Raw genomic sequence first — 24406 nt, 5'->3', positions numbered from 1 at the left:
TGGATAGGTACATGGAGCTTAGAAAAATAGAGGGCTATGGGTAACCCTAGGTAATTTCTGAGGTAAGGACATGTTTGGCACAGCTTTGTGGGCCGAAGGGCCTGTATTGTGCTGTAGGTTTTCTATGTTTCTAAAATAAACTGGCCATATATTGGTGAACAATATCAAACAAAGTTTCTGAATAATCTGAAGTAAATTTTTGAGGGTCACTGTAAGACTTGTAAGAATTTCAGTTTTGTGGTCATAATAAAAGGGTTATGTTGACTGGCTCTTCACCTCAGAAATCTATTGGGACTCTTGGGTGAAGACAAAAGAATCAACAAAATGACACAATGATAATTTTGGCATACACAAACCTGGTCTGGTACCTTAACAACTGTGCTGAAATCTAACTATTTACAGTAATCGTGTGTTAGTTTTGTATTTAAAAGGTTTACCTGCAAGGTCTATTTATCAAAATGTTTTGACTATAATAGTAAATAGGAAGTCAAAGTCCTGTGTGTTACATGTGTGTTGTTCTTCCGTCACTGTAACATGGTGATGTGAATTTGTCTCGGCCGGAAACATGACAGTTTATTCCCCTTCCCTCCTGACCTGCTGAGTTCCTCCAGTTTTTAGCGTGTTTTGTTGATGTGAATTTGTGCAAGGTGTAGATGGTTTGCAGCTTGTATTTGGAAATGTTTGCCCTTGGGTGGCTGCAGAATTATCATAATCGTGTTAGAGAGCATGTGTGTACTGTGGATCTGATTTAACAATTTGTATAGTGAGACGGGTAGCTATAGCTTCTCCAACATTCTATTCCTGGTGTGAAAATTCTGTGAAATAGAATGAGGTTCACAAGGATAATTCCAGGAGTTAATGGGGTTAACATGTGAGGAACGTTTGGCAGCTTTGGGCCTGTTCTCACTGGAATTTAGAAGAATGCTAGGTGATCTCATTGAAACCTACTAAATGTGGAAAGGACTAGATAGGATGGATGTGGAAAGGATGTTTTCTATGGTGGGGGTATCCAGAGGGCACAGCCTCAAACTGAGGGGCGACCTTTTAGAGCAGAAGTAAGGAGGAATTTTTTTTTGCCGGAGACTAGTGAATCTGTGGAATGCTGTGCTACAGACTGTGGTGGAGGCCAAGTCCGTGGGTATATTTAAGAAGGAAATTATTTTTTTCCTGATCAGTCAGGTCATCAAAGGATAAGGCAGGAAGGCAGGTGTATGGGGTTGAGTGAGATCCGGGATCAGCCATGATGGATTGGCAGAGCAGACTCAATGGGCTGAATGGCCTCATTCTGCTCCTTTGTCTTGTGGTCTTATGGTGGTGTGCACAGGCACAGCGGCCTCTCCAGGTCCAACCAAAGGTGTGATTGATCATCCATTGTCTTTGTGATGGCAAGACGTGGCTGGATATTAAAAACATCAGGTGTAATGTGGGTCTACCCCTTCACTGAGTAGCTCGATAGTGATGAAACTGTGTACCGTGTTGTTACCTGGATCGTTGCATAAGGCGCACAGCTAGGGCACAATCCAACAAAAGGTGCAAATTATTGTCTTGGACGGTTTAATTGTAATTTCAAGACCCTGTTAGACATTGGTGATGTTGGATACTTGCAGCCTGGTTCGCTGGTGAGACTGACAGCAGGGGACTTGTGTGGCCCTTGTGCTACGTGATCACTTATTGCAGCTGCCCAAGAGAGGAGATGAAGCATGGTTTGAGAGAGCAAAGGTACCTGTGGGCACATCGGAATCTGTAGTGGGTTGGAGTGCTACTTCAGGTGTGAAAATCTGATCTGGACTAAAGCTAGTTTGCTCTCTCAACTGTCCTTTACCTGCTTACTTTCTGCACTGCCTCTTCAATTCCCAGAGCAGTCAGGTGGCTGACAGTGTCTTTGTCAAGTACATAGATGGGGAAAAGGATACGAGGTTCATTCTTCTTTATTTAAAAAAAATCAAGATAGATAATCCTATCATCCAGCTGAATTTTCCCCCAGTGTTATAAGGAGGCATATTGTTGCAATAATTTTGAAGATGTCTCTCAAGGCAGCAATTCCATTTGGTGAAGTAGTGTTCAGCTCTTGCTGTATGATTTCTTCCTGGAACCTCTTGGTGATTTTATAACTGCTTTATCTGATCCATGAATGGCTGAAAAAAGATTAGGTAAGCTGCTTTTTTTTTTGACAATGGAAAATTTTCAGCCAGCTTGTATTCTTAAAGGTCTTTGCTATTTTGTTAAACTGTGGTACAGCTGCTTGTTTTTGTGGCTTGAATAATACTAAAATAATTAATTCCATTATGTCACTGAGGGGAAAAATATGTAAATTTTTTCCATCAGGACCAAAAACTACAGTAAATACAATTGTACATGCATTTGTTGGCTGATCTACAGATAATTAACATATTTAAATCGGTGTTTTTCCCAAGTTGCAAAAAACAAAGTACCCACGTTACTGCATTTTTATGGTTAATATTATGTGAGGCAGAGATCGGGTAGATAAGTGAACTGTTTTTGCAGGTAACGAGAATATCAAATTCAAGAGAGCATGTATTTAAGGAGTTCAACAGGAGTTTTGATGGGTACGTTGCTAAATTGTGTTGCTGGAGTTGGTGGAATCAAATATGGAGTTCCTAATCATGGACTTTTTGTCCCACTCCCATCAGTAAAGAGGCTACATAACTTCCACACCAGAATCATCAGACTCAAAAACAGTTACTTTCCCCAAGCAGTAAGGGGGATCAACACCTCCACCCACTAACTCACCCCTCCACATCCCCAACCACCACTACTTTAATATTTCCTGTCAGTCAGTTTATTTACAGACACTCCTGTGCCTAGTATCACTTTATGGACATACAGTCAGTTGATAGTGCCTTGAAAAATGATTCAGCCCCCAGACCATTGTTCATATGAGCAAGTATTACAACCAGGGATTTCGATCAATTTAACTGAGAATTTTTACTTGTGAATCACATGCTCCTTTTTTTCACAGTAGAGTCCAAAAAAAAACAGAATTGTAAAGCATGAAAAACTAAAATTTGAAAATTGAAAGTCATCAGTTCATCCCCCTTTCCTCAGTACTTAGTTGAACCACCTCTTGCAGCTGCCATTGGTCTTTTTGGATAAGTTTCCATTATCTTTGCATAATATGATGGAGCTAGATTTGCCTCATCCTCCTTGCAAAATGGCTTGAGCTGTGCCAGGTTATTTGGGGAGCAGTGGTGGACAGGAATCTTGAGGTCTCACCGGAAATGTGCAATTGGATTAAGGTCAAACTGCTGGGCAGTTCAAGAACATCAGTTTTCTTCATTAGAAGCCACTCCATGGTTGTACGTCTCTCTACTGACAACACATCCTTTCTGAGATATGGGGCAGTAAAGTGTTGACAAGTGCGGCCTGAGTATTGTCTTAAAGGCTCAGCATTATCTCCTTGTTTTTATATTCTAATCCCCTTGAAATAATGCCAACATTGTGTTTGCATTCTTTACCATAGACTCGACCTGTAAATTAACCTTCTGGGAGCCTTGCACGAGGACTGTTAAGTCTCTCTGCACCTCTGATATTTGAATTTTCTCCCCATTTAGGGAAGTCTTCACTATTGTTCTTTTTATCAAAATGCATTATCATACATTTCCCACCACTATTCCATCTGCCACTTTTTTTGCCCGTTCTTCCAATTTGTCTAAGTCCTGCTGCAATCACATTGCTTCCTCAGCATTACCTACCCCTCCACCCATCATAATATCATCCGCAGACTTTGCCACAAAGCCATCAATTCCATTATCTAAATCAGTGACAAACAATGTGAAAAGTATTGGTCCCAATACCGACCCCTGAGGAACACCACTAGTCACTGACAGCCAACCAGAAAAGGCCCCCTTTATTTTCACTCACTGCCTCCTGCCTTTCAGCCATTCCTCTATCCATGCCAGTATCTATTCCGTAATGCCATAGGACTTTTTACTTGTTAAACAGCCTTGAGTGGCACCTTATCAAATGCCTTCTGAAAATCCACGTAAATGACATCCACTGCCTCTCCTTTGTCCATCCTGCTTGTTACTTCCTTGAAGAACTGAACAGGTTTGTCAGGCAAGATTTCCCTTGATAGAAACCATGTTGACTTTGACTTATTTTATCATTAGTCTCCAAGTACCCCAAAACCTCATCCTTCATAATAAACTCCAACACTTTCCCAACCTATGAGATTAGGCTAACTGGCCTATAATTTCCTTTCTTTTGCCTTTCTCCCTTCTTAAAAAGTGGAGTGATTTGCAATTTTCCAGTCCTCTGGGATCAAGTGATTCTTAAAAGATCATGACCAGTGCATCTGTTACCTCTTCAGCAACCTCTCTCGGGACTCTGGGATGCAGTTCATCTTGTCCAGGTGACATATCCCACACCCTCTTTAAGACCTTTGAGTTTGCCTAGCACTTCTTTTGTAATAGCAATGGCACTCACTGCTCCTTGACACTCAGGGACCTCTGGCGCACTGCTAGTATCTTCCACTGTGAAGACTGATGCAAAGTACCCACTAAATTTACCTGCCATTTCTTTGGTACCCATTCCTACCTCACCAGCATCATTTTGCAGTGGCTCAATATCAATACCCACTTCCTTTTTATTCTTTATACAAACTGAAAAATCTTTTAGTATCCTGCTTTATAATATTGGCAGGTTTGCCCTCTTATTTCATCTCTTTCCTTCTTAAGAGCTTTTTTTTTAAAGTTGGCTTTTGTTGGATTTTAAAAACTTCCCAATTATCCAACTTTCCGCTCACTTTTGCTACCTCATATGCCCTTTCCTTGGCTTTTATGCAGTCCTCACCTTCCCGAGTCTGCCATGGTTGCCTACCTCTGCCTTTTGAGAACTACTTCATCTGTGAGACATATCTATCCTGCACCTTCTGAACTATCCCCAGAAACTTCAGCTATCTCTGCTGTGCAATCATCCCCGCCAGTACCCTCCTTCAATCCACCTGGGCAAACTCCTCTCTCATGCCTCTAATTCCTTTATTCCTTTGCAATACTGATGTGATTTGTGCTTCTCCCTCTCAACTTGCAGTACGAATTCAATATATTCTGATCACTGCCTCTTCAGGGTTTCAAGCTGGTTCCAAATAGCCAGTTCAAGATGGCCTTTCCCCAAGTAGGCTCAACCATAAGCTCCTCTAAAAAGCCATCTCATGGGCATTCAACAAATTCTCTCTCTTGTGATCTGACATCAATCTGATTTTCCCAATACCTTCCCATATTGAAGTCCCCCATTACATCATTTGTGACATTACTCTAAACTCCACCCACAAAAATTCAACGTTCCCTGACCCTACATCACCTCTTTCTAAAAGATGTAATTCTATCTCGTGTCAACAGAGCCACACCACCACCTATGCCTTCCTGCCTGTCCTAACATCAAAGTATATCCTTTGATGTTGAACTCCCAACAATGGCCTTCTTTCAGCCTCGACTCAGTGATGCCCCCCACAACGTCATACCAACCAGTCTCTAATTACGCCAGTAGTTTGTCCACCTTATTCCAAATGCTACGCACATTTTAAATACAGCATCTCCAGTCCTCCATTTTCGCCCTTTTGAATTTTGCCTCTGTCTGCAATGACCCAGTCATTGGCTTGTCCTTCCTGACCATTCATGTTCTACCCAACATCTGCTTGCAAACCTGCTGGCTCATCCTCAGCTCTATTATTCTGGTTCCCATCCCCCTGCCATATTAGTTTATACCACTCCCAGCAGCTCTTGTAACTCTACCCGCAAAAGTCTCTTTTTGTACAGGTCCCACCTGCCCCAGAATTGGTCCCAATTATCCAGAAATCTGAATCCCTGTCCCCTACTCCAATTCTTCAGCCATGCATTTATCTGCCACCTCATTCTATTCCTATCTTCACAGATGTGTAGTATAGACTTATGCCACCTATACCTCTTTGTGTTGAGGCCAAAATAAGACCATAAGATACAGGAGCAAAATCGGGCCATTTGGCCCATCAAGTCTGCTCTACCATTTTATCATGTCTGATCTAATTTTCCACATCCATTCTGTCAAGACCTTTCACCATTCAATAGGTTTAAATGAAGTCACCCCTCATTCTTCTGAATTCCCGCAAATATAGGACAGGCCATCAAATGCTCTTCATATGGCAAGCCATTCAATCCTGGAATCATTTTTGTGAATCTCCTTTCAACCCTATGCACTTTCAGCGCATCCTTACTGAGATAAGGGCCCAAAACTGCTGAGAATACTCCAGGTAAGGCCTCACCTTTTATAAAGTTTCAATTTTACATCCTTGCTTTTATATTCTAGTCCTCTTGGAATGAATTACATTGCATTTGCCTTCCTCATCACAGATGCAATCTGAAAATTAACTTTAAGGGAATCCTCCACAAGGACTCCCAAGTCCCTTTGCAACTCAGCTCTTTTTGTATTGCCATTTAGACAATAGTCAACCCATTAATTTCTTCTACCAGAGTGCATGACCATACACTTCCCACCACTGTGTTCCATCTGCCATTTCTTTATCCATTCTCCTAATCTAAGTCCTTTTGTAGCCCCTCTTCTTTCTCAAAATTACCTATCTTTCCACCCATCTTCAAATCATCTGCAAACTTTTCAACAAAGCCATCAATTCCATCATCCAGATCGTTGACATGTAACGTAAAAAGAATCACTTCCAACACAGTCCCCCTGTGAAACACCTCTAGTCACCGGCAACCAACCCACTCTTTTCCTCCTGCTAATCAGCCACTGCTTTCTTTATGCTAGAATATTTCCTGTAATACCATGGGCTCTTAGCAGCCTCGTGTGGCACCTCGACAAAGTCCTTCTGAAAATCCAATTACACAACATCAACCAATTCTCCTTTGTCTATCCTGCTTGTTATTTATTCAAAGAATTCCAATAGATTTGTCAGGCAAGATTTTCCCTTGAGGAAACCATGCTGACTACGGCCAATTTTATCATGTGCCTCCAAGTACCCTGAGATCTCATCCTTAATAATGAACTCCGACATCTTCCCGACCACTGAGGTCAGACTAACTAGTCTATAGTTTCCTTTCTTCTCCCTCTCTTCCTTCTTGAAGAGTGGAATGACATTTGCAATTTTCCAGTCTTCCGGAGCCATTCCAAAATCTAGTGATTCTTGAAAGGTCATTACTAATGCCTCCATTATATCTTCAGCCACCTCTTTTAGAATTCTGGGGTGTACACTATCTGGCCCAGGTGAGTTATCTACCTTCAGACCTTTCAGTTTCTCAAGAACCTTCTCCTTAGTTATGTTAATTTCACACACTTCATGCCCCTGAAACTTGGAACTTCCACCATGAAGACTGATGCAAAATACTTAGTTCATCTGTCATTTTGTTGTCCCCCTATTACTACCTCCCCAGCTTGATTTATGATGAAGTGTAGCCTAGGAGGGGTAGATGCGTATCTGTCCGTTCGGGAGCCGGGTTGGATCAATCTTCATCTGGCATCTCAGCCACAACCGTCCCAACATGAGTGGCTCTGAGTTGGCATCGCCTGATAGAGTCCTTGAAGCATGCAACCCTCCACACGTGTTGATCCAGGTCATGGAGGATCCAGCAAGTTGCTGTCCAACTTCTCTCCTCTGTTGTACCTGCAAACTTCTTGAGCACATTATCTTAACCCGAGTATCAGCTCTGATAGATCCTTGCATACCAATCGAACAGACTTCAGACAACACCACAATACCAGTGAACAAGTTCACGTACTCACATTGTACATCAAATCAGAAAACCGGAGCAATTTTTATTGATTTGTCCAATGGGTACGACATTGTTTGAAACCAATGGTTAATGTTAAAACTAACCCGAATTATCCCATGTAAAAAAGATCTCTTGTCTCCTCCACAGAATGACAGGCACCTGTTCTTTCTTCACCTGCTAGTGGCACTAGTCACATTATGAAATTCCATAATGGTGTCCCCCAACCGTCAGTCTGTCTCCAACTTTGGTCAGTGTGTACCTCAGTGAACTCCCTGAGACCAAATCCGCTAAATTTGGATACGCTGATTAATGAGCCGTAGCCTTCTAATCGAACAATGTCAAATCCATTGGCGGTGGGGGGGGGGGGGGTGCGGGGAACCTTGCCCAAGATATCAACTCCCAACTCCCTATCCAACTACTTCTGAAAGTGGTACCTAAATATGAATGTCAATAAAACAGTAACTTCCATATTTCATCTGGACAACCAACTAACCAAACTTAAACTTAATATCAAACTAAATTACAAACAGCTACTCAACGATCCACACCCAAAGTACTTGGGAGCCACACTTGATCAAGCGCTCTCATAGAAGATCCATTTTGAAAATGTTAAAATCCAGAGCAGCCACAATCAGTAAGATTGCGGGAACTAAATGGGTGCTAACCAGTCAGTCCTATGAACATCTAGCCTGGCACTATATTTCTCAGTTGCTGAATATTGAGCACCCACCTAGGAGAGAGTGCTCACACAAACATCATCAATGCACAGCTCCATACTACTTTGAGAATAATCTCGGGAGCCCTAAAATCCACACCTATCCAGTGGTTCCCAGCAATGAGTGGAGTAGCAGCACCCCGGAGATCCGTAGAAGAGCAGCTCCAGCAAAATTCTACATGTGTAACCAAAATATGCTCAACAACATACCAGTTTGTAAACTCATTGAAAATGCCGTTTCAACTTCCCGACTCAAATCTCAAAAACCTTTCTACAACTTGAAAAAGCTGAACTCCTGTGACGGACACACTAAATGGCGCCAATACAAGTACACCAAGACCCTTTTCCCCATTCCCTGTCGGAGATCTGATCGACAACCCCCATCTCGCTCCTCCCGGGCTATACTACAGCTCCCAGAAAAAACTGGGCAACCACAAATAGACTCGGATGTTGACATGCAAAAACAGAGCAGACACTGTACCAATGGGGTGCCTGACAAACCCCAGCTTGCCTCTGTGGTGCCTCAACCCAGGACGTCTTCCATCTGGTCCAAAGATGCCCTCTCACCAAGATCTAGGACGGCCTTGCCGCGGTCAGAACTGGAGGAGTGGCATGACAAAAAACAATTAGAGGTGTGAAGAGAAAAATACCTGCCTTACAAAACAACAACCTCCCCAGCATCGTTTTCTGGGGTTTCTCTTTACACTTTATGTATCTGAAAAAACTTTTGGTCTCCTCTTTAATATTATTGTCTAGTTTACTTTTGTATTCCATCTTTACCACCTTCATAACTTTTTTAGTTGCCTTCTGTTGGTACTTAAAAGCTTCCCAATTCTCTAACTTCTGATAGACTTTTTGCTCTATTATATGTTCTCTCTTTGGCTTTTATGTTGGCTTTTTCTTCTTTTATTAGCCATGGTTGTATCAGCTTTCCTAAAGAATACTACTTCCTCTTTGTGATGTATGTATCCTGTGCCTTCTGAATTGCTTCCAAAAATTCCAGCCATTGCTGCTCTGCTCTCATCCCTGCCAGTGTTCTTTTCCAATTAATTCTGGCCAACTCCTCTCTCATAGATAGATATACTTTATTGATCCTGAGGGAAATTGGGTCACTGAAATTCTCTTTACTCCACTGTAATACTGATACATTTAACTAGCTTCTCCTTCTCAATTTCAGGGTGAATTCGATCATATGATCACTTGCTCATAAGGGTTCTTTTACCTTAAGGTCTCTAATCAAATCTGGTTCATTGTGCAGCACCCAATTCAGAATAGCTGATCCTCTAGTGGGCTCAACCACAAGCTGCTCTAAAAAGCAATCTCCTAAGCACTCTAGAAATTCCCCATCGTATAATCCACCATCAGACAGATTTTCCCAATCTACCTGCATATTGAAGTCCCCCATGACTATTGTAACATTCAACACCCACAGCACGCATACTGCGCACACACACAGAACACGCATGCCACGCACTCACAGAGGCACGCACCACACAAAGCTGGAGGAACTCAGCAGGCTAGGCAGCATCTCGGAAAAGGGTACAGTTGACATTTCCAGCGGAAACCCTTTGGCAGGACTGAAGAAAACAGCTGATGAGATTTCTACTGACTATTAATCAACTTCTGTGCTAATTCTATACACCTTGCAATTTATTCTCCCTCATTTCCACCAAATTCCCAGATTCTATCAGGCTCCTGGACATGTGTGACAACTTGCTCTTGACAGTTAACCAATCAACAAGGACACCTTTGATACAGGAGGTCATTGGAGAATTTGGAAGAAGCCCACTTGGTCATATCACAAAGATGCAAAGCCCATTCAGAGGACCAGAGGTCGGTATTGAACCTGGGTCATTGGAGATGGAGACTACCAGCCATAGTGCTATTACCTGTACAGTGATGCTGCGCAGACGCTCCTGGGCACCTTGCGCTCAATGTCAGTAAGACCAAGAAATTGATTGAGGACTTCAGGAGTGAGTTGTTGAGGAGGAACACAGCAGTTCTCATCGAGGAATCAGCAGTGGAAAGAGTGAACAGTTGCAAGTTCCTAATTGTCAACCTCTCTGAAGATCTTTCGTGGTCCCAACATATTGATGCAATTACAAAGAAGTCACGGCAACAGTTGGATTTCATTTGGAGTTTGAGGGAAATTGGTATGGCATCAAAGACTTTTGCAAATTACTACCAATATACCGTGGAGGGTAGGTGACAATGGTACCAGCGAACAACGTGACCAAGAGTGACATTCTCCAGGCAGGTCATGAAACTATATATTTCACTATTTTACATTGTTTTCTTTCAAGTTTGATTCTGCCACTGTTGAAGCCTGTAATCTACAGTTTGATGGTGTGTTAATCCGGCAGTTTGAGCGTTCTGGCATATAGTATCTAAGGGCATTCCAGGAGGCCTGGAGGCTATGATCAAAGCATGTGGCCTCAAGACCAAGAAAGCTGGAGGTGGGGCCCCCTTGGCACCTTTGCCCTCCCTCCCCATTACAACAAGCCTAACTTAACCAACTGCATTATTATTTTAAACAGCAAAAAAGATGGAAAAAAACAATTGTATAATGTAATTGAAGGAACACATTGCATTTTGAGAAAATCTGCAGAAACTAAAATAACATAACTATTAATACAATAAAGTATGGTTTTAAATCAGGGTATTACATGTTTATTGCCTTAAACTGACCCACCAAGACCTGGATTGTTCCACTACTGTACTCACTGCATCACGACATGACCATGTGCATGTCAGCACACCCTTGCCTGGACAAGACAGCTTCACAATGCTGGTGTTGGTTAATTCTGCACGGGCCTGTGTAGAGTAGTGTAAAGGGTGACGGATGACAAATTGTTGATGATAGAAACTGTTCTGTGTACACAAACACCGTCATTGAGTTGTTGTGTTCACTTTGAGAGATAATGTCTGACATAATAATGGCAGTATAAGGCGACTGCTTTTGGTTTGTTGGTAATGGAAGTAAAGAGCTGCGACTACTATTAAGCACAGAAAGCGACTCTTGCCTGTTTTATTCACAGAATGGAAAACATGCCTGGGAGGGGCATGGAGGGCTGTGGTCTGGGTTAGGGTTAGGTCAATGGGACTAGGCAGGTTAATAGCTTGGCATGAATGAGACGGGTTGAAGGGCCTGCTTCTGTGCTCTACTACTCTGACCTGGTTTTTACAGTAACTGGTTGAATGGCGGCCTCAGGATGACATGGTCCACAGATTGTTTGAAATGGTTCTAAAAAACCTGTGATCTCCTGGACCAAGTGAATATGCAAAAGGTATGAGGTGAGATGAAAAGGGGGTTTTATAAGTAAATGAAGCCTGGAACTGGAGGGAGGAGTGTTTTTTGAACTTGGTTTTATTTGTATGTTTCCTGTTTCAGTGACCAGACATATCCACCACAGATAGTGATCCTATAGCAAAGAATTTCATAGATTTGCCACGCTGGCTGAAGACATTCCTCCTTCATCTCCGTCTAAAAAGAAGCCCCTCTATTCGGAGGCAGTGTTCTCTCATCTATGGTGGGAGAGTCTAAGTAAAGTGGTGAGTCTGTGGAATTTTTTGCCACAAGCAGCTGTGGAGACAAGTCTGTATGTATATTTAAGGCAGAGCTTGATATTCTCTTCATTGGTCAGGACCTGAGGGGATATGGGGCAAAGGCAGGAGATTGGGGCTGAAAGGAAAAATGGATCAGCCATGACAAAATGGTGGAGCAATTTGATGGCCAAATGACCTAATTCTGCTCTTGTACCTCATGGCGTTGTCTGTGGCTGCCATGAAATCTCCACATACCAGATCTTTTATTGAGAAAGGAAGACTGCTGATCCCCACCCACTAATTCTCCATGTGATGAATCAGTATTTTGGGCATTGAATAATACTCTGGGTGTCTGTAATTAAGAGTGATTAATTCACGACTTGTAGGAGACGTCTATCAGATTAAGCCTGTAGCAGGTGGTGAAAGAACCAACACACAATATAAACCTACTGGACCATCTGTGATGAGATCTCTGGTAAAAATGCATCTCTCTGTAACAGTATTGATATTGAACAGTTATATTGAATAGCTTAGATTACTGCAGTGCACTTTCTACTGGCCTTCTGAAGCAATCTGTTGACAAACTTCAACTCATTCAGCATGCTGCTGCTGCTAAAACCAGGATGCAGGAACCTATCACTCCCATCCTAGCTACTCTGCATTGGCTTCCTGTATGTTTTAGAATTGATTTTTTAAAGTTCACTTGTTTTTAAAGTTCACAATGGTGCGGCACCAGAATACCTCACAGAATCACTCTTGTTTTATAATCCTGCTTGGGCTGTCAGCTCTTCATCTGCTGGTCTCTTGTATTTAAACAATCTCCCTCAAAATAAAATTGGAAGGTCAGATTTTTTTTGAACTATGCTCCTAAACTGTGGAATTCAAAACCTAAAACTATAAGGGATGCAGACTCAGTTGACTCTTTTAAACATCAGCTCAAAACCTATTTATTTAACCTTGCTTTTAAGTGATATTTTGCCTCTCACTTTCATATTCATTTTTTGTTTTACTTTGTACTTTATCCCGTTGTAAAGCACTTTAAACTACATCATCTGTATGAAAAGTGCTCCATAAATTAATATTTAATTTAATTTAGAGGTACAAGTAAGTAACAGGCCCTTCTGGCCCAATGAACCTACTCTCCCGGATTTTACCTAAGTGAATCTCCTGGCCAGTACACCTTTGGATTGTGGGAGGAACTGGAACGCCCAGAGGAAGCCTATGCGGTGACGGGAGAACTGCGGGAACTGAACTTGGAGATTAAAAAGCAATGCTAAGGTGCTGCCCTATTATAAGAGACAAAATCCTCCATTATGTTTGTAATTACGAATATGCAAAATAGTTACTGAGAGCAAGTACTCCAATTCACAGTTGAGGCACTGGGTCATGAGCAGCAGCAGACAGTCTGTGATTGTTGGGGCCTGCTCAAGTGAGAGTATGTTGGGCAGAATCTCGTCAGCAGGTACAGAAGAGCATACAATGCCATAAGATATAGAAGCAGAATTAGGCCATCAAGTCTGTTCCATTATTTCATCATGACTGATCCATTTTCCCCTTTTCCCTTTCCCCTCCCCTCTCCCCATACCCCTTCTTGCCCTGGCCCATCCCCTTTTCCCTCTCACCTTATCTCCTTGCCTACCCATTGCCTCCCTGCGGTGATCCTTCCCCCTTTCTTCCATGGCCTTCTGCCTTCTATTAGATTCCCCTTTCTCCAGCCCTGTATTTCTTTCACCAATCAACTTCACAGAGCTTTACTTTGCCTTCCCCCCCCCCCCCTTCCCGGTTTCACCTATCACCTTTTGTTTCTCTCTCCCTTGCCCACCTTTTCAATCTACTCATCTTTTTTTCTCCAGTCCTGCATAAGGGTTTCAGGCCAAAATGTCGACTGTACTCTTTTCCATAGAAGCTGCCTGGCCTGCTGAGTTCCTCCAGCATTTTGTGTGTGTTGCTTGGATTTCCAGCATCTGCAGATTTTCACTTGTTTGTACCTAGAAATGAGTCGCAACCCGGTAAAGCTGCAGCACAGGACTGAAATGCTCAACATACAAGACAGTCTGCAGTAAATACAATTAGATAATATCACAATCGACAGATCTCCTATACTTGGTGAGGAATGGTGCTGGACGTTGGGAAGAAGAGGCACTGAGATCCCATCCTCCACAATCATGCAAGTCCCAAGCATAATTATTTTATTCCGAGATACAGCATGGAACAGACCCTTCTGGCCCACCCTGCCGTGCCCCCCAGCAGCACGCCTATTTAACCCTAACCGAATCACAATGATCACTTAACCTACTAACGAAGGAAACCCACATGCACGTGGGCAGGAACGTACAAACTTGTTTACAGAGGATGCCCTGTGCTGTGATAGTGTCGTAAGAACCACGATGGTACAGTCGTTCCCCACTGCAGTGGCCCATAAGGCTGAAGAATTTGCAAAACTCTTATCAGGATTGCAAATAACCCATCTTTACTTCTCTGTGGTCCCTGAGATGACCTGGTATCAAGACATGTATGAAAGCTCTGAATATAACAAAGGAGTGTCTAGGACCAGAGCGCACAGCTTCAGAATAGAGGAACTTCCCTTTAGAGTAGATGAGGATGAATTTCTTTAGGCAGAGAGTGGTGAATCTGTGGAATTCATTGTTGCAGATGGCTAAAGTGGAGGTTGATAGATTCTTGATTAGTCAGGGTGTCAAATGTTGTGGGGAGAAGGCAGGAGAATGGGATTGAGAGGGATAATAAATTAGCCATGATGAAATGGTGCAGATTCAATAAATTGAATGGCCTACTTCTATTTCTGTGTCTTCTGGTCTTAAAATGGGACCAAGGAACACCCTGATAATGATGAAAGTGCACTCAGAGCAGTTACAGTTCAAGTAAAATTATTGCACTGGCATTGATTTAAAAAATGTGAAGTTTCCCAGCTACATCATAGTCACAAAAGGCAGGACTATTTAAACTGGGTGAAATGCTACTCATTCGGTTTACTCTGATATGGAAGATGTTCTTGATGGTACAACACTTACCACTATTCTGACTTGCAAATTTCTACAGATGTACTGTGGGGAGAATTCCAATTGGTTACATCACCGTCTGGTATGGAGGGTAGCTATAAGGTGAAAGCTGAAACCAGGTGGATAGGAAAGGTAAAGGGTTGGAGAAGAAGGAATCTGATGGGAGAGGAGAGATCACCAAAGGAGAAAGGAAAGGAGGGGAGGACCCAGTGGGAGGTGATGGCCAGGTGAGAAGAAACAAGAGGCCAGAGTAGGGAATAGATGAAGAGGGTAGGGGGGAAAGATTTTTTTTTTACCAGAAGGAGAAATTAGTATTCGTGCCATTAAGTTGGAGGCTATCCAGACAGCATATAAGATGTTGTTCCTCCACCTTGATGGTGGCCTCATCTTGACACATGTCAGAATGGGAATTGGAATTAAAACGTTTGGCCACTGGGAGGTTCTGATTTAGGCAGATGGAATGGAGCTGCTCAACAACATGACATATACCAGTGATATTAAACTTAATTATGATTGTATTTTGCCAGTACTGCTAGGTTCCAGATCTGAATGTAGCATTAGATCAAAATAAGAACGTTCTGGATTACAACACCTTTCTGAAATGTACAGATAAAGGGAAGCAAGGGAAAATTCCCCATGGCCAGGCATACTTTATGCAACAGAAGATGGCTGTGATTGTTGGAGAACAAGTATCTGAACCCTGGAACATGGCTACAGGATTTCTCTGGGGCAGGATTCAGATACTTCATCCATCACTGCCTGCATTGGAAGACGTAAAGTGTGGATGCTCCCTGAAATTCATTTTCATTCACTGTAAATACAAGCAAACTCAATAGAATCAATGTAAAGCTGCACACAAGACAGACAAGCAACCAATGTGCAAAAGGTGACTAACTGCAATTCCCCCTGCTTGAGGGAAGAAGCTGTTACCCAGAGTGGCAGTCGTAGGCCTGGTACTCCTGTACCTGGACGGATTGAAGAGATTGTGGGGATTCTGAACAATGTTTCCGCCCCTTCCTATACAGTGGTCCCAGTAAATGATAGTATGGGGGGTGTGGGGGAAGGGAGACCCTGGTGATCCTCTTGGTAGTTTTCCTATCCCACGACTAAAGTGCTCAAATCCAGGCAAATGAAGGGAACATTGGTCATTTTTTATAATGCTACATTGTTTAATTTTTGGATTTATAAATTTGATCCTAGGCCTTGTTCAGTGTCTGAGTTCACTGCTGCCCTGGTTGAGTTAATGTGATCAAGTGTTCACCTTAAATCTTTCTGACATCTACCTTGGATATTTTAAAAGGGGGAAAATAAAACTGGAATGGATGGAGTGTACAGTGAAGCATCGGAAATATTAGTATTTCTTTTTTTCAGGGAAAGCGGTGTCCATTTCAGTGCAAGAAAGGGCTGTAAAATGTTTGTAACTGGTCTCTGCCAATGAGTTGTGGACACGGATTCATTAAGTACACTCAATGCCAATATAGATTTTTCAACTTTGGAGGACATTGTGGTTAAAGAGATGACACAAAAGTGGAGTTGAATGTAAGATCAGAATATTCAGTATTGAATGGAGAAACAAGCCTCAAGCATCACAGATCCCACTGCTCTTCTGATTTCTGAGATTGCCATCTGTATGCATTTCATCTGAGTTAATAACAATATCTTACTTATAGAGCACTTTTCATACAGACGACGTAGTTCAAAGTGCTTTACAATGGGATAAAGTACAAACATGAAAATATAAGATAAAAAGATGTTAGTTGTGTAACCCTCAGGTTCGGCGGGCGGCATTAGTCTAGGGAAGATGATCTCTAGCCCCGCCAAATGTGTGAAATCTGAGGTGCAAAACCTCTTGTTTGTGTGGATGCTGTGTGATCTGTTTCCCCCGATACAAATCAGTACCACGAAATAACAAAGTATACCATTTGCAATTAAACAATTTAGCTCTTTAATTCTTAATTTGACTAAAGGTTTAGTAAAGAAAAACAAAAAGAAAAGGGCCCATTTTAATGAAACAGTCCAATGTGCAAGTTGGAGCTCACTTTATACTTTATTGTCGCCAAACAATTGGTACTAGAACGTACAATCATCACAACGATATTTGATTCTGCACTTCACACTCCCTGGATTAAAAATATTAAAATTAGTAAAAATTAAAATTTAAATTATAAATCATAAATAGAAAATAGAAAAATGGGAAGTAAGGTAGTGCAAAAAAACCGAGATGCATGTCCGGATATTTGAAGGGTACGGCCCAGATCTGGGTCAGGATCCGTTCAGCAGTCTTATCACAGTTGCAAAGAAGCTGTTCCCAAATCTGGTCATACGAGTCTTCAAGCTCCTGAGCCTTCTCCCGGAGGGAAGAGGGGTGAAAAGTGTGTTGGCCGGGTGGGTCGTGTCCTTGATTATCCTGGCAGCACTGCTCCGACAGCGTGCGGTGTAAAGTGAGTCCACGGACGGAAGATCTCCATTGATTTCCCTGGGCTTCGTCGACTCCCAGCCCACCCCAATTCCACTCCGTCCTGCTGTCTATGACCTCTCCTCTCTGGCGTCTTCTCTCCATCTCTCACCGAACAAAAGACCCAGATTACCTCGTTGTCAGGCACACCACAAGATAAAAACACTCCCTTCATTGGACGGCACACATTCCAAAGCCCCCGTTATCTCTAGCCATTACCCAAACACTACTGCTATAGAAAAACCATTACATTAGCAGTGAAAACTTTCCCAGGGCGTTACAGTTGAAAGCAAGGTTAAATAAATAGGTTTTGAGCTGTCATTTAAGTGTCAATTGAGTCTGCATCCCTTATAGTTTTACCAATTATCTTTTGAGGGAGATGATTTAAATTTTAGAGTGGCATGTGGAGATGCGTCTCTACCAAATGAGATGTAAGATGCTTCTTCCGTTTGCTAGCCTGCAGGGCACCCTTAGGCAGGGTGTAGCACCCACTTAGCCCCTGATCAGGGTCACGTGAAGCCATGGGAGCAGATGGTGGCATATATCACAAGTCCTGATTATGATGCCAGGCAGATAATCTCTGAAGAGTATTGATAATGGCTGGGGTTTCCCATCTTGTAAAGACACTGCCCAGAAGAAGGCAATGGCAAACCACTTCTGCAAAAAAATTTGCCGAGAACAATCTTGATCATGGGACCGTGATGCCCACGTTATATGACACGGCACATAGAGATGATCATGAAGATAATGATTTAAATTTGAGAGACCAGTGGAAGAAGACCTGAGAGCTTGAGTAGGATTATAAAACGAAAGTGATTCTGTGATGTTCCTTCACAGTATGAGTCTTCTGGGTTACTTTGCTTTTTAACAATCAATTTTCATCTTGTTTAAACAGCTGCCAATAATTTGTTTTGGTTGTTTTCAGAAATGGCTGAACAAAATTCAAAGAGGGCAGATCTAAAAGTGATGTCCAGCATCCACTGTTGGAGATTGTAGCGGATGACTTGGCTGCCAGCATGCCGCATGGTTTGACCTGAAAATGGGCGTTAATGCTTCGAACTACCCTCACTCTTTCTCTCAGAGGGTAGGAGGAAACTCACAGGCTCAGCAGACATTCATTGGTAAGTTGTGCTTTCTTGATCCAAGGTGCTGATTTGTGATCTTTATGAGTTTAGCATGTACTGTAGATTTGGTTGACGTTTATTTTTATTTATTTAGAGGTAGAGCATGAAATAGGCCATTCGAGCCGCACTGCCCAGCAACCCTCGATTTAACCCTAGCTTAATCACAGGACAATTTACAATGACCAAAATAACCTGCTAACCTGTACGGTTTTGGACTGTGGGAGGAAACTGGAGCACGTGGGCATTCCACGGGGAGGGCGCACAAACTCTTTACAGAGTTCAACGGTATTGAACTGTGAACTCCAACGCCCCAAGCTGTAAAAGCGTCACACTAACTGTTCTGATTTCTGTCTTGTGGTGTCTGAATGACGGTTTGATGCTGGAGATGTAGAGTGTAGTGCTAAGCATAAAGTGTTCCCTATTCCCAGTTACCTTAAATATTTTGGCCATCCCTTTGAGCTACTTCAGAGGGACAACCATTTAGAACAGATTTGAGGAAGAATTTCTGTGTCAGAGGGAAGCGAACCTGGAGTTCTTTTCCAAGGGCAGCTGTGGAGACCAGGTCATTGGGAAAATTTAAAGCCATGGTGGCCTAATTCTACTCCTATGAGTTATATTTGGTGGTTATTTTGCTCTTTATAATAATGGAAGTCAGGAAGTTTTAGTATACCGTTATGTATTTGTGATAAGTTAATTTAAAAACATCCCATAAATTCCGGTGTACAAGTCAAACCCCCCCCGCCCCATTTTCAAGGTTAAAAAAGTGACTTTTTCATGTTACCTTTGTATAAGCCGACCCCTTTTGTAGAGGTTTTTGATTTAACCAGAAAAGATCACAAGATCTCACATGCCGGTACTCAGCTCCGCCGGATCCAGAACCTGGAAATTTTGTGTACCAGTACCCGCTAAGAAAATAGGCCTACACATTGCAGAGCATTATAAGCAAATTCTTAATAAATAAATCAGAGAGGGAAGTTTTGGATGAGGTCTCCAATGGTAAAGAATCCTCTGAAATGTAACCCCCGTGAAACCATTTAGTGCCCATCGTAATCTCGTTAAAACATTACACAGGGTGATGGAATCAGTACATGTACTCAGTATTGAGTTTGTGACCACCATGTACAAAAGATTAAAACGAATGTGATATGATGCTGGCTTCAAGCTGAAGGTTGTTGATTTTGCTAAAGGAACGAATAATTGTGCAGCTGCTAAGAAGTTTAGTGTAAGTGAGAAGCAAGTGAGAGAGTGGAGAAAGGCAGAGGACACATTCATTTTCTGTTGCTATTTGAGGAGCGGGGCATTATGACTGTGAGGGCAGTTTGCTGTTCTCGGTGTCGGATGTGGGAGGCCCAGGAGTCTCCAAGCCTCCCGGACGTCTACATCTGCGCCAAGTGCATCGAGATGCAGCTCCTAAGGGACCGCGTTACGGAACTGGAGCTGCAGCTCGATGACCTTCGTCTGGTCAGGGAGAGCGAGGAGGTGATAGAGAGGAGTGGAAGGCAGGTGGTCACGCCGGGGCCACGGGAGGCAGACAAGTGGGTCACGGTTAGGAGGGGGAAGGGGAAAAGGCAGGTGATGGGGAGTACCCTGGTGGCTGTGCCCCTTAACAACAGGTACTCCTGTTTGAGTACTGTTGGAGGGGTCAGCTTACCCGGGGGAAGCGACAGTGGCCCTGCCTACGGCACAGTCTGGCCCTGTAGCTCAGAAGGGTAGGGCAAGGAAGAGGAGGGCAGTTGTGATAGGGGACTCGATAGTAAGGGGGTCTCTGGGACTTCCGGTAGCGCTCATGGAGTGAAGTCGCGTTCTTGACTCGCTCCATTACCTCTGAGTTTTTTTTTCTCTATGGTCAGCTATACTTTAATTAACCATTAAGGCATCAATTCTTACAATACTTTGAATTAAACTGAATTCTCCGACAATTGGATGATACTTAGATCTGCTATGTCTAAGAACGGGAAAAACGGCAAGGATGGTAAACCTCCGGTTAAACCGAAAGCTACGGATTTCCCCCCGACTGAATCACCGGTGACTTTGAAAGCGATATCGGAGTTAATTCAGAGGGAAATTTCAACCTCTGTTAGGGAGATGATTCGTACGGAAATTGCAGGCTCTGTTAAAGACCTGATTCATACGGAAATCTCAACTAATCTCCAGAAAATTGCCGATTCAATGGATAAGATGCAAACATTTATTGCGGAACATCAGTCGGCTATATCTGATCTTCAAAAATTCGCGCAACAAAGTGAGCTTAAGATGGGGAAAATCGAAGAAACAATTAATGTAATGAAGAAGAAACTTGACTTTTTGACTTTTAAAAACTCTGACTTGGAATCTAGAATGCGACGGCAGAATTTACGAATGATCGGGGTGAGGGAAGCTGTTGAATCCAACAACCCCATGAAATATTTTTCTCAACTTTTAAAAGATGCATTCCCTACTGTATTTCCTGACCAACCACCGCTTCTGGATCGTGTTCACAGAATCCCATCATACTCGTCTAGGTCAGATAGACCTGGACATGTTATTTTACGTTTTCATTATTTTCAAGACAAGGAGAGACTGTTTCGATTCGCTCGATCTAAAGGTTTCATTGATTTTTCGGATCTTAAGTTCCGATTCGTGGAAGATTTCAGTAAACCAATCTGGGACCAACGGGTTCGTTACAGATCCGTGATGTCGGAATTCTATAAGATGGATTTAAGACCAGCGCTGCTGTACCCTGCACGTCTAAGGATTCGCATGTTAGATGGAGCCCTTCGTTTTTTTGATTCTCCATCGGATGCCCAGAGTTATCTGGATCAACTTTCATCTTCAACATCTTAATTGCCTTTTTTTAATTATCTCCGTTGATTGGAGGCTGTGAATTGGTTGGTTTTAACTTTTTCGTGCCCTATCTGGGCAGAAAAGTTTATTTTTGATTTCTTAATATGGTTGCTAAACTTTCTTCTTAACTGCGTCATTTCTTTCTTTTCCCAGGGGATTCTGGGTGGTTACTTCCCTTTTGTCATCTTGCGTATTTCCTGTGTGGCCTTAAATTTTGTAGTTTTTTTTTAAATTTTATTCTGTTTTGCTTTTTATAACCACTTTATGTTAATAATCCTATTTTTTCTTGTTGCTGTGTCTATTCATGGGTTTGAGGTTTATTGTGGTTTTTTTTAATATATTTCCGGCTTTTGTTCTGTTCTGTGTGTATTTTAATTGAGCTAACTTTTTTTTTTACTTACTTTTTTACTGTTTTACAACTAGCTGATCTTTTTCATATTTATACCTTTTTTTTAGGGAGCGTATACCGGAAGTCATGGGGGTAGTTTTAGCGCTTGCTTCTTTCTGGCGGGTCTGCTTTAGATTTTGCCTTGGGGTCTTGGGGCGGCGGGTGGTGGGAGGGGCTTCACCTTTTAGTTTGTTTTTCTTTGGGCTATATACATTATTGAAGTACTGGTTGCGTCCTTTTCCCCGGTATCTTTTGTATGTTCTGTTTCCTCTCCGGGTTTGTGGGTCGCGCCTATCGTCAATCCTCCTTGTTGTGGGTTGACTTTAGGATTTATGGAGTCTATTATTAATTTTGTCTCCTGGAATACTAATGGTCTTAATCATCCTATTAAAAGAAAAAAAGTTTTTAAAGTGTTCCGGAGACTTAAAGCACAAATTTTATTTTTACAAGAGACCCATGTACGGAGGGGGGACAGACTACGTTTTTTCAAATTCTGGAAGGGCCAACAATTTCATTCGAACTCCAATGCTAAGATTCGAGGCGTCTCTATTTTTATAGATTCCTCAGTTACTTTTACACAACAGGATATTATCTCTGATCCGAATGGTAGATTTTTATTGGTTAGTGGTTTACTATTTAAAAAAAAAGTAGTTTTGGTTAATGTTTATGCTCCTAATATGGATTGTCCGGAATTTTATAAATCATTGTTTGATCAGTTTCCAAATTTGAACGAGTTTTCATTGATTTGGGGCGGAGATCTTAATACCTGTTTGTCTCCAGCTTTGGACCGTTCGGCTCCTTTACGGACTTTACCTAATAAATCTGCAAATCTGATTAATTTTTTCCTTTCTGATTCTGGGTCGACGGACATTTGGCGTTTTCTGCATCCTCAGGAAAAAGATTTTTCCTTCTTTTCACATGTTCATCATTCCTATTCAAGAATTGATTATTTTTTCATTGATTCTTGTCTCATTCCTTCAGTGATTAAATGTGATTATGATTCTATAACCATTTCGGATCATGATCCACTTAAGCTTTCTATTAAAATTATGGCCAATATACCAAATAATAGACAATGGCGTTTTAATTCGCTGTTGCTTCAGGACTCGGACTTTGTTAATTTTATGAATGAACAGATTGAGCTTTTTTTTACAATTAACCATACAGAAGATATTTCGGTTAACACTCTTTGGGACACTTTTAAAGCCTATATTCGGGGTCAGATTATTTCGTATTCCGTTGCTTTGAGGAAGAAACAGAAGCAGGAGGAGATGGCAATTGTGGACAAGATTAAAGAAATTGATAAGAAATATGTTATGGCTCCTTCTGAGGAGTTATACAAACAAAGAACTGAACTTCAAATGGAACACAGTTTACTACTCTCGTCCTCGATTGTAAACCAATTAAAGAAAACAAGAAGTGACTTTTATGTTCACAGTGACAAAATTGGCAAGCTGCTGGCTAATCAATTGAAATCTAATTATGTTAAATCTCAAATCAATCAGATTTATAACCAAAATGATCGATTGATATTGGATCATGTGGGGATTAATCAAACCTTTTGTGATTTTTATTCTTCTTTATATCAATCAGAGTCTCCTCGAGATTCTAAATATATGAATGATTTTTTAGATAAGTTAGACTTCCCTCAGATTTCACAGGATATGTCTTCTTTATTAGATACTTCCATTACAATGGATGAGATTAAGAATGTTATTTTTTCTATGAATCTGGGGAAAGCTCCTGGCCCTGATGGGTTTACCGTTGAATTTTATAAATGTTTTGCTTCTTTATTGATTCCTTAGCTCTGTAAGGTTTTTGAGGCTTCTTTGAAACTTGGTAAACTTCCTGAATCTTTTAATAGAGCATCAATTTCTCTAATACTAAAGAAGGATAAAGACCCTGCTCAATGTGCATCTTATAGACCAATATCTTTATTACATGTTGACTCTAAAGTTTTTTCTAAGTTATTAGCAAATAGACTAGAAAAAGTACTTCCTTCTATTATTTCGGAAGACCAAACGGGTTTTATTAAAGGTCGTTACTCTTTTTATAATATTCGTACATTGTTAAATATCGTTTATACTCCCTCACAAAATGTTCCTGAGTGTGTTATTTCTTTAGATGCCGAGAAAGCTTTTGATAGAGTAGAATGGCCTTATTTATTTAAGGTGCTTGAAATGTTTAATTTTAGCTTGAAATTTATATCCTGGATTAAACTGTTATATCACTCCCCTGTGGCCTCGGTTCGTACTAACTCTTTAAACTCACCTTTTTTTCCTCTCTTTCGTGGTACTCGACAAGGCTGTCCTCTTAGTCCCCTATTATTTGATATTGCATTAGAACCTCTTGCAATTGCTATTCGAGAATCTTCAAATATTACTGGGATAACTCGGGGATTAAAGTCCCATAAATTATCACTCTATGCTGATGATTTACTTTTATATATTTCTAATCCTGAGAGATCCATTTCTGCTGTTTTAGAGTTATTAGCACAATTTGGTCTTTTCTCAGGTTATAAATTAAATCTTAGTAAGAGTGAACTTTTTCCGATTAATAAACATCTTCCCTTATATTATAAATTTCCATTTAAATTGATTAATAATTACTTTTCATA

The 24406-nt window shown here is 41.6% G+C and overlaps 1 protein-coding gene across 3 annotated transcripts in view; it reads left to right on the top strand.

Moving 5' to 3' along the window:
- btbd7 (BTB (POZ) domain containing 7) overlaps positions 1 to 24406 on the top strand; it is a 116221-nt gene that overhangs the window by 27846 nt on the left and 63969 nt on the right. For 2 of the 3 annotated variants that reach the window (XM_063043214.1, XM_063043234.1), the window contains exon 2: positions 18380 to 18575. In XM_063043214.1, the coding sequence (XP_062899284.1) occupies positions 18494 to 18575 (82 nt within the window). In that variant the 5' untranslated portion in view covers positions 18380 to 18493. Of the gene's footprint in view, positions 1 to 11827; positions 11989 to 18379; positions 18576 to 24406 lie in introns of all 3 variants that reach the window. The other variant, XM_063043224.1, reaches the window with a different exon arrangement.

Source organism: Mobula hypostoma, chromosome 1 (genome assembly GCF_963921235.1).
Source record: "Mobula hypostoma chromosome 1, sMobHyp1.1, whole genome shotgun sequence".
Taxonomy (NCBI): domain Eukaryota; kingdom Metazoa; phylum Chordata; class Chondrichthyes; order Myliobatiformes; family Myliobatidae; genus Mobula; species Mobula hypostoma.
Note: the sequence above shows the minus strand (reverse complement) of the source record. Positions and strands in the feature narration are given on the sequence as shown.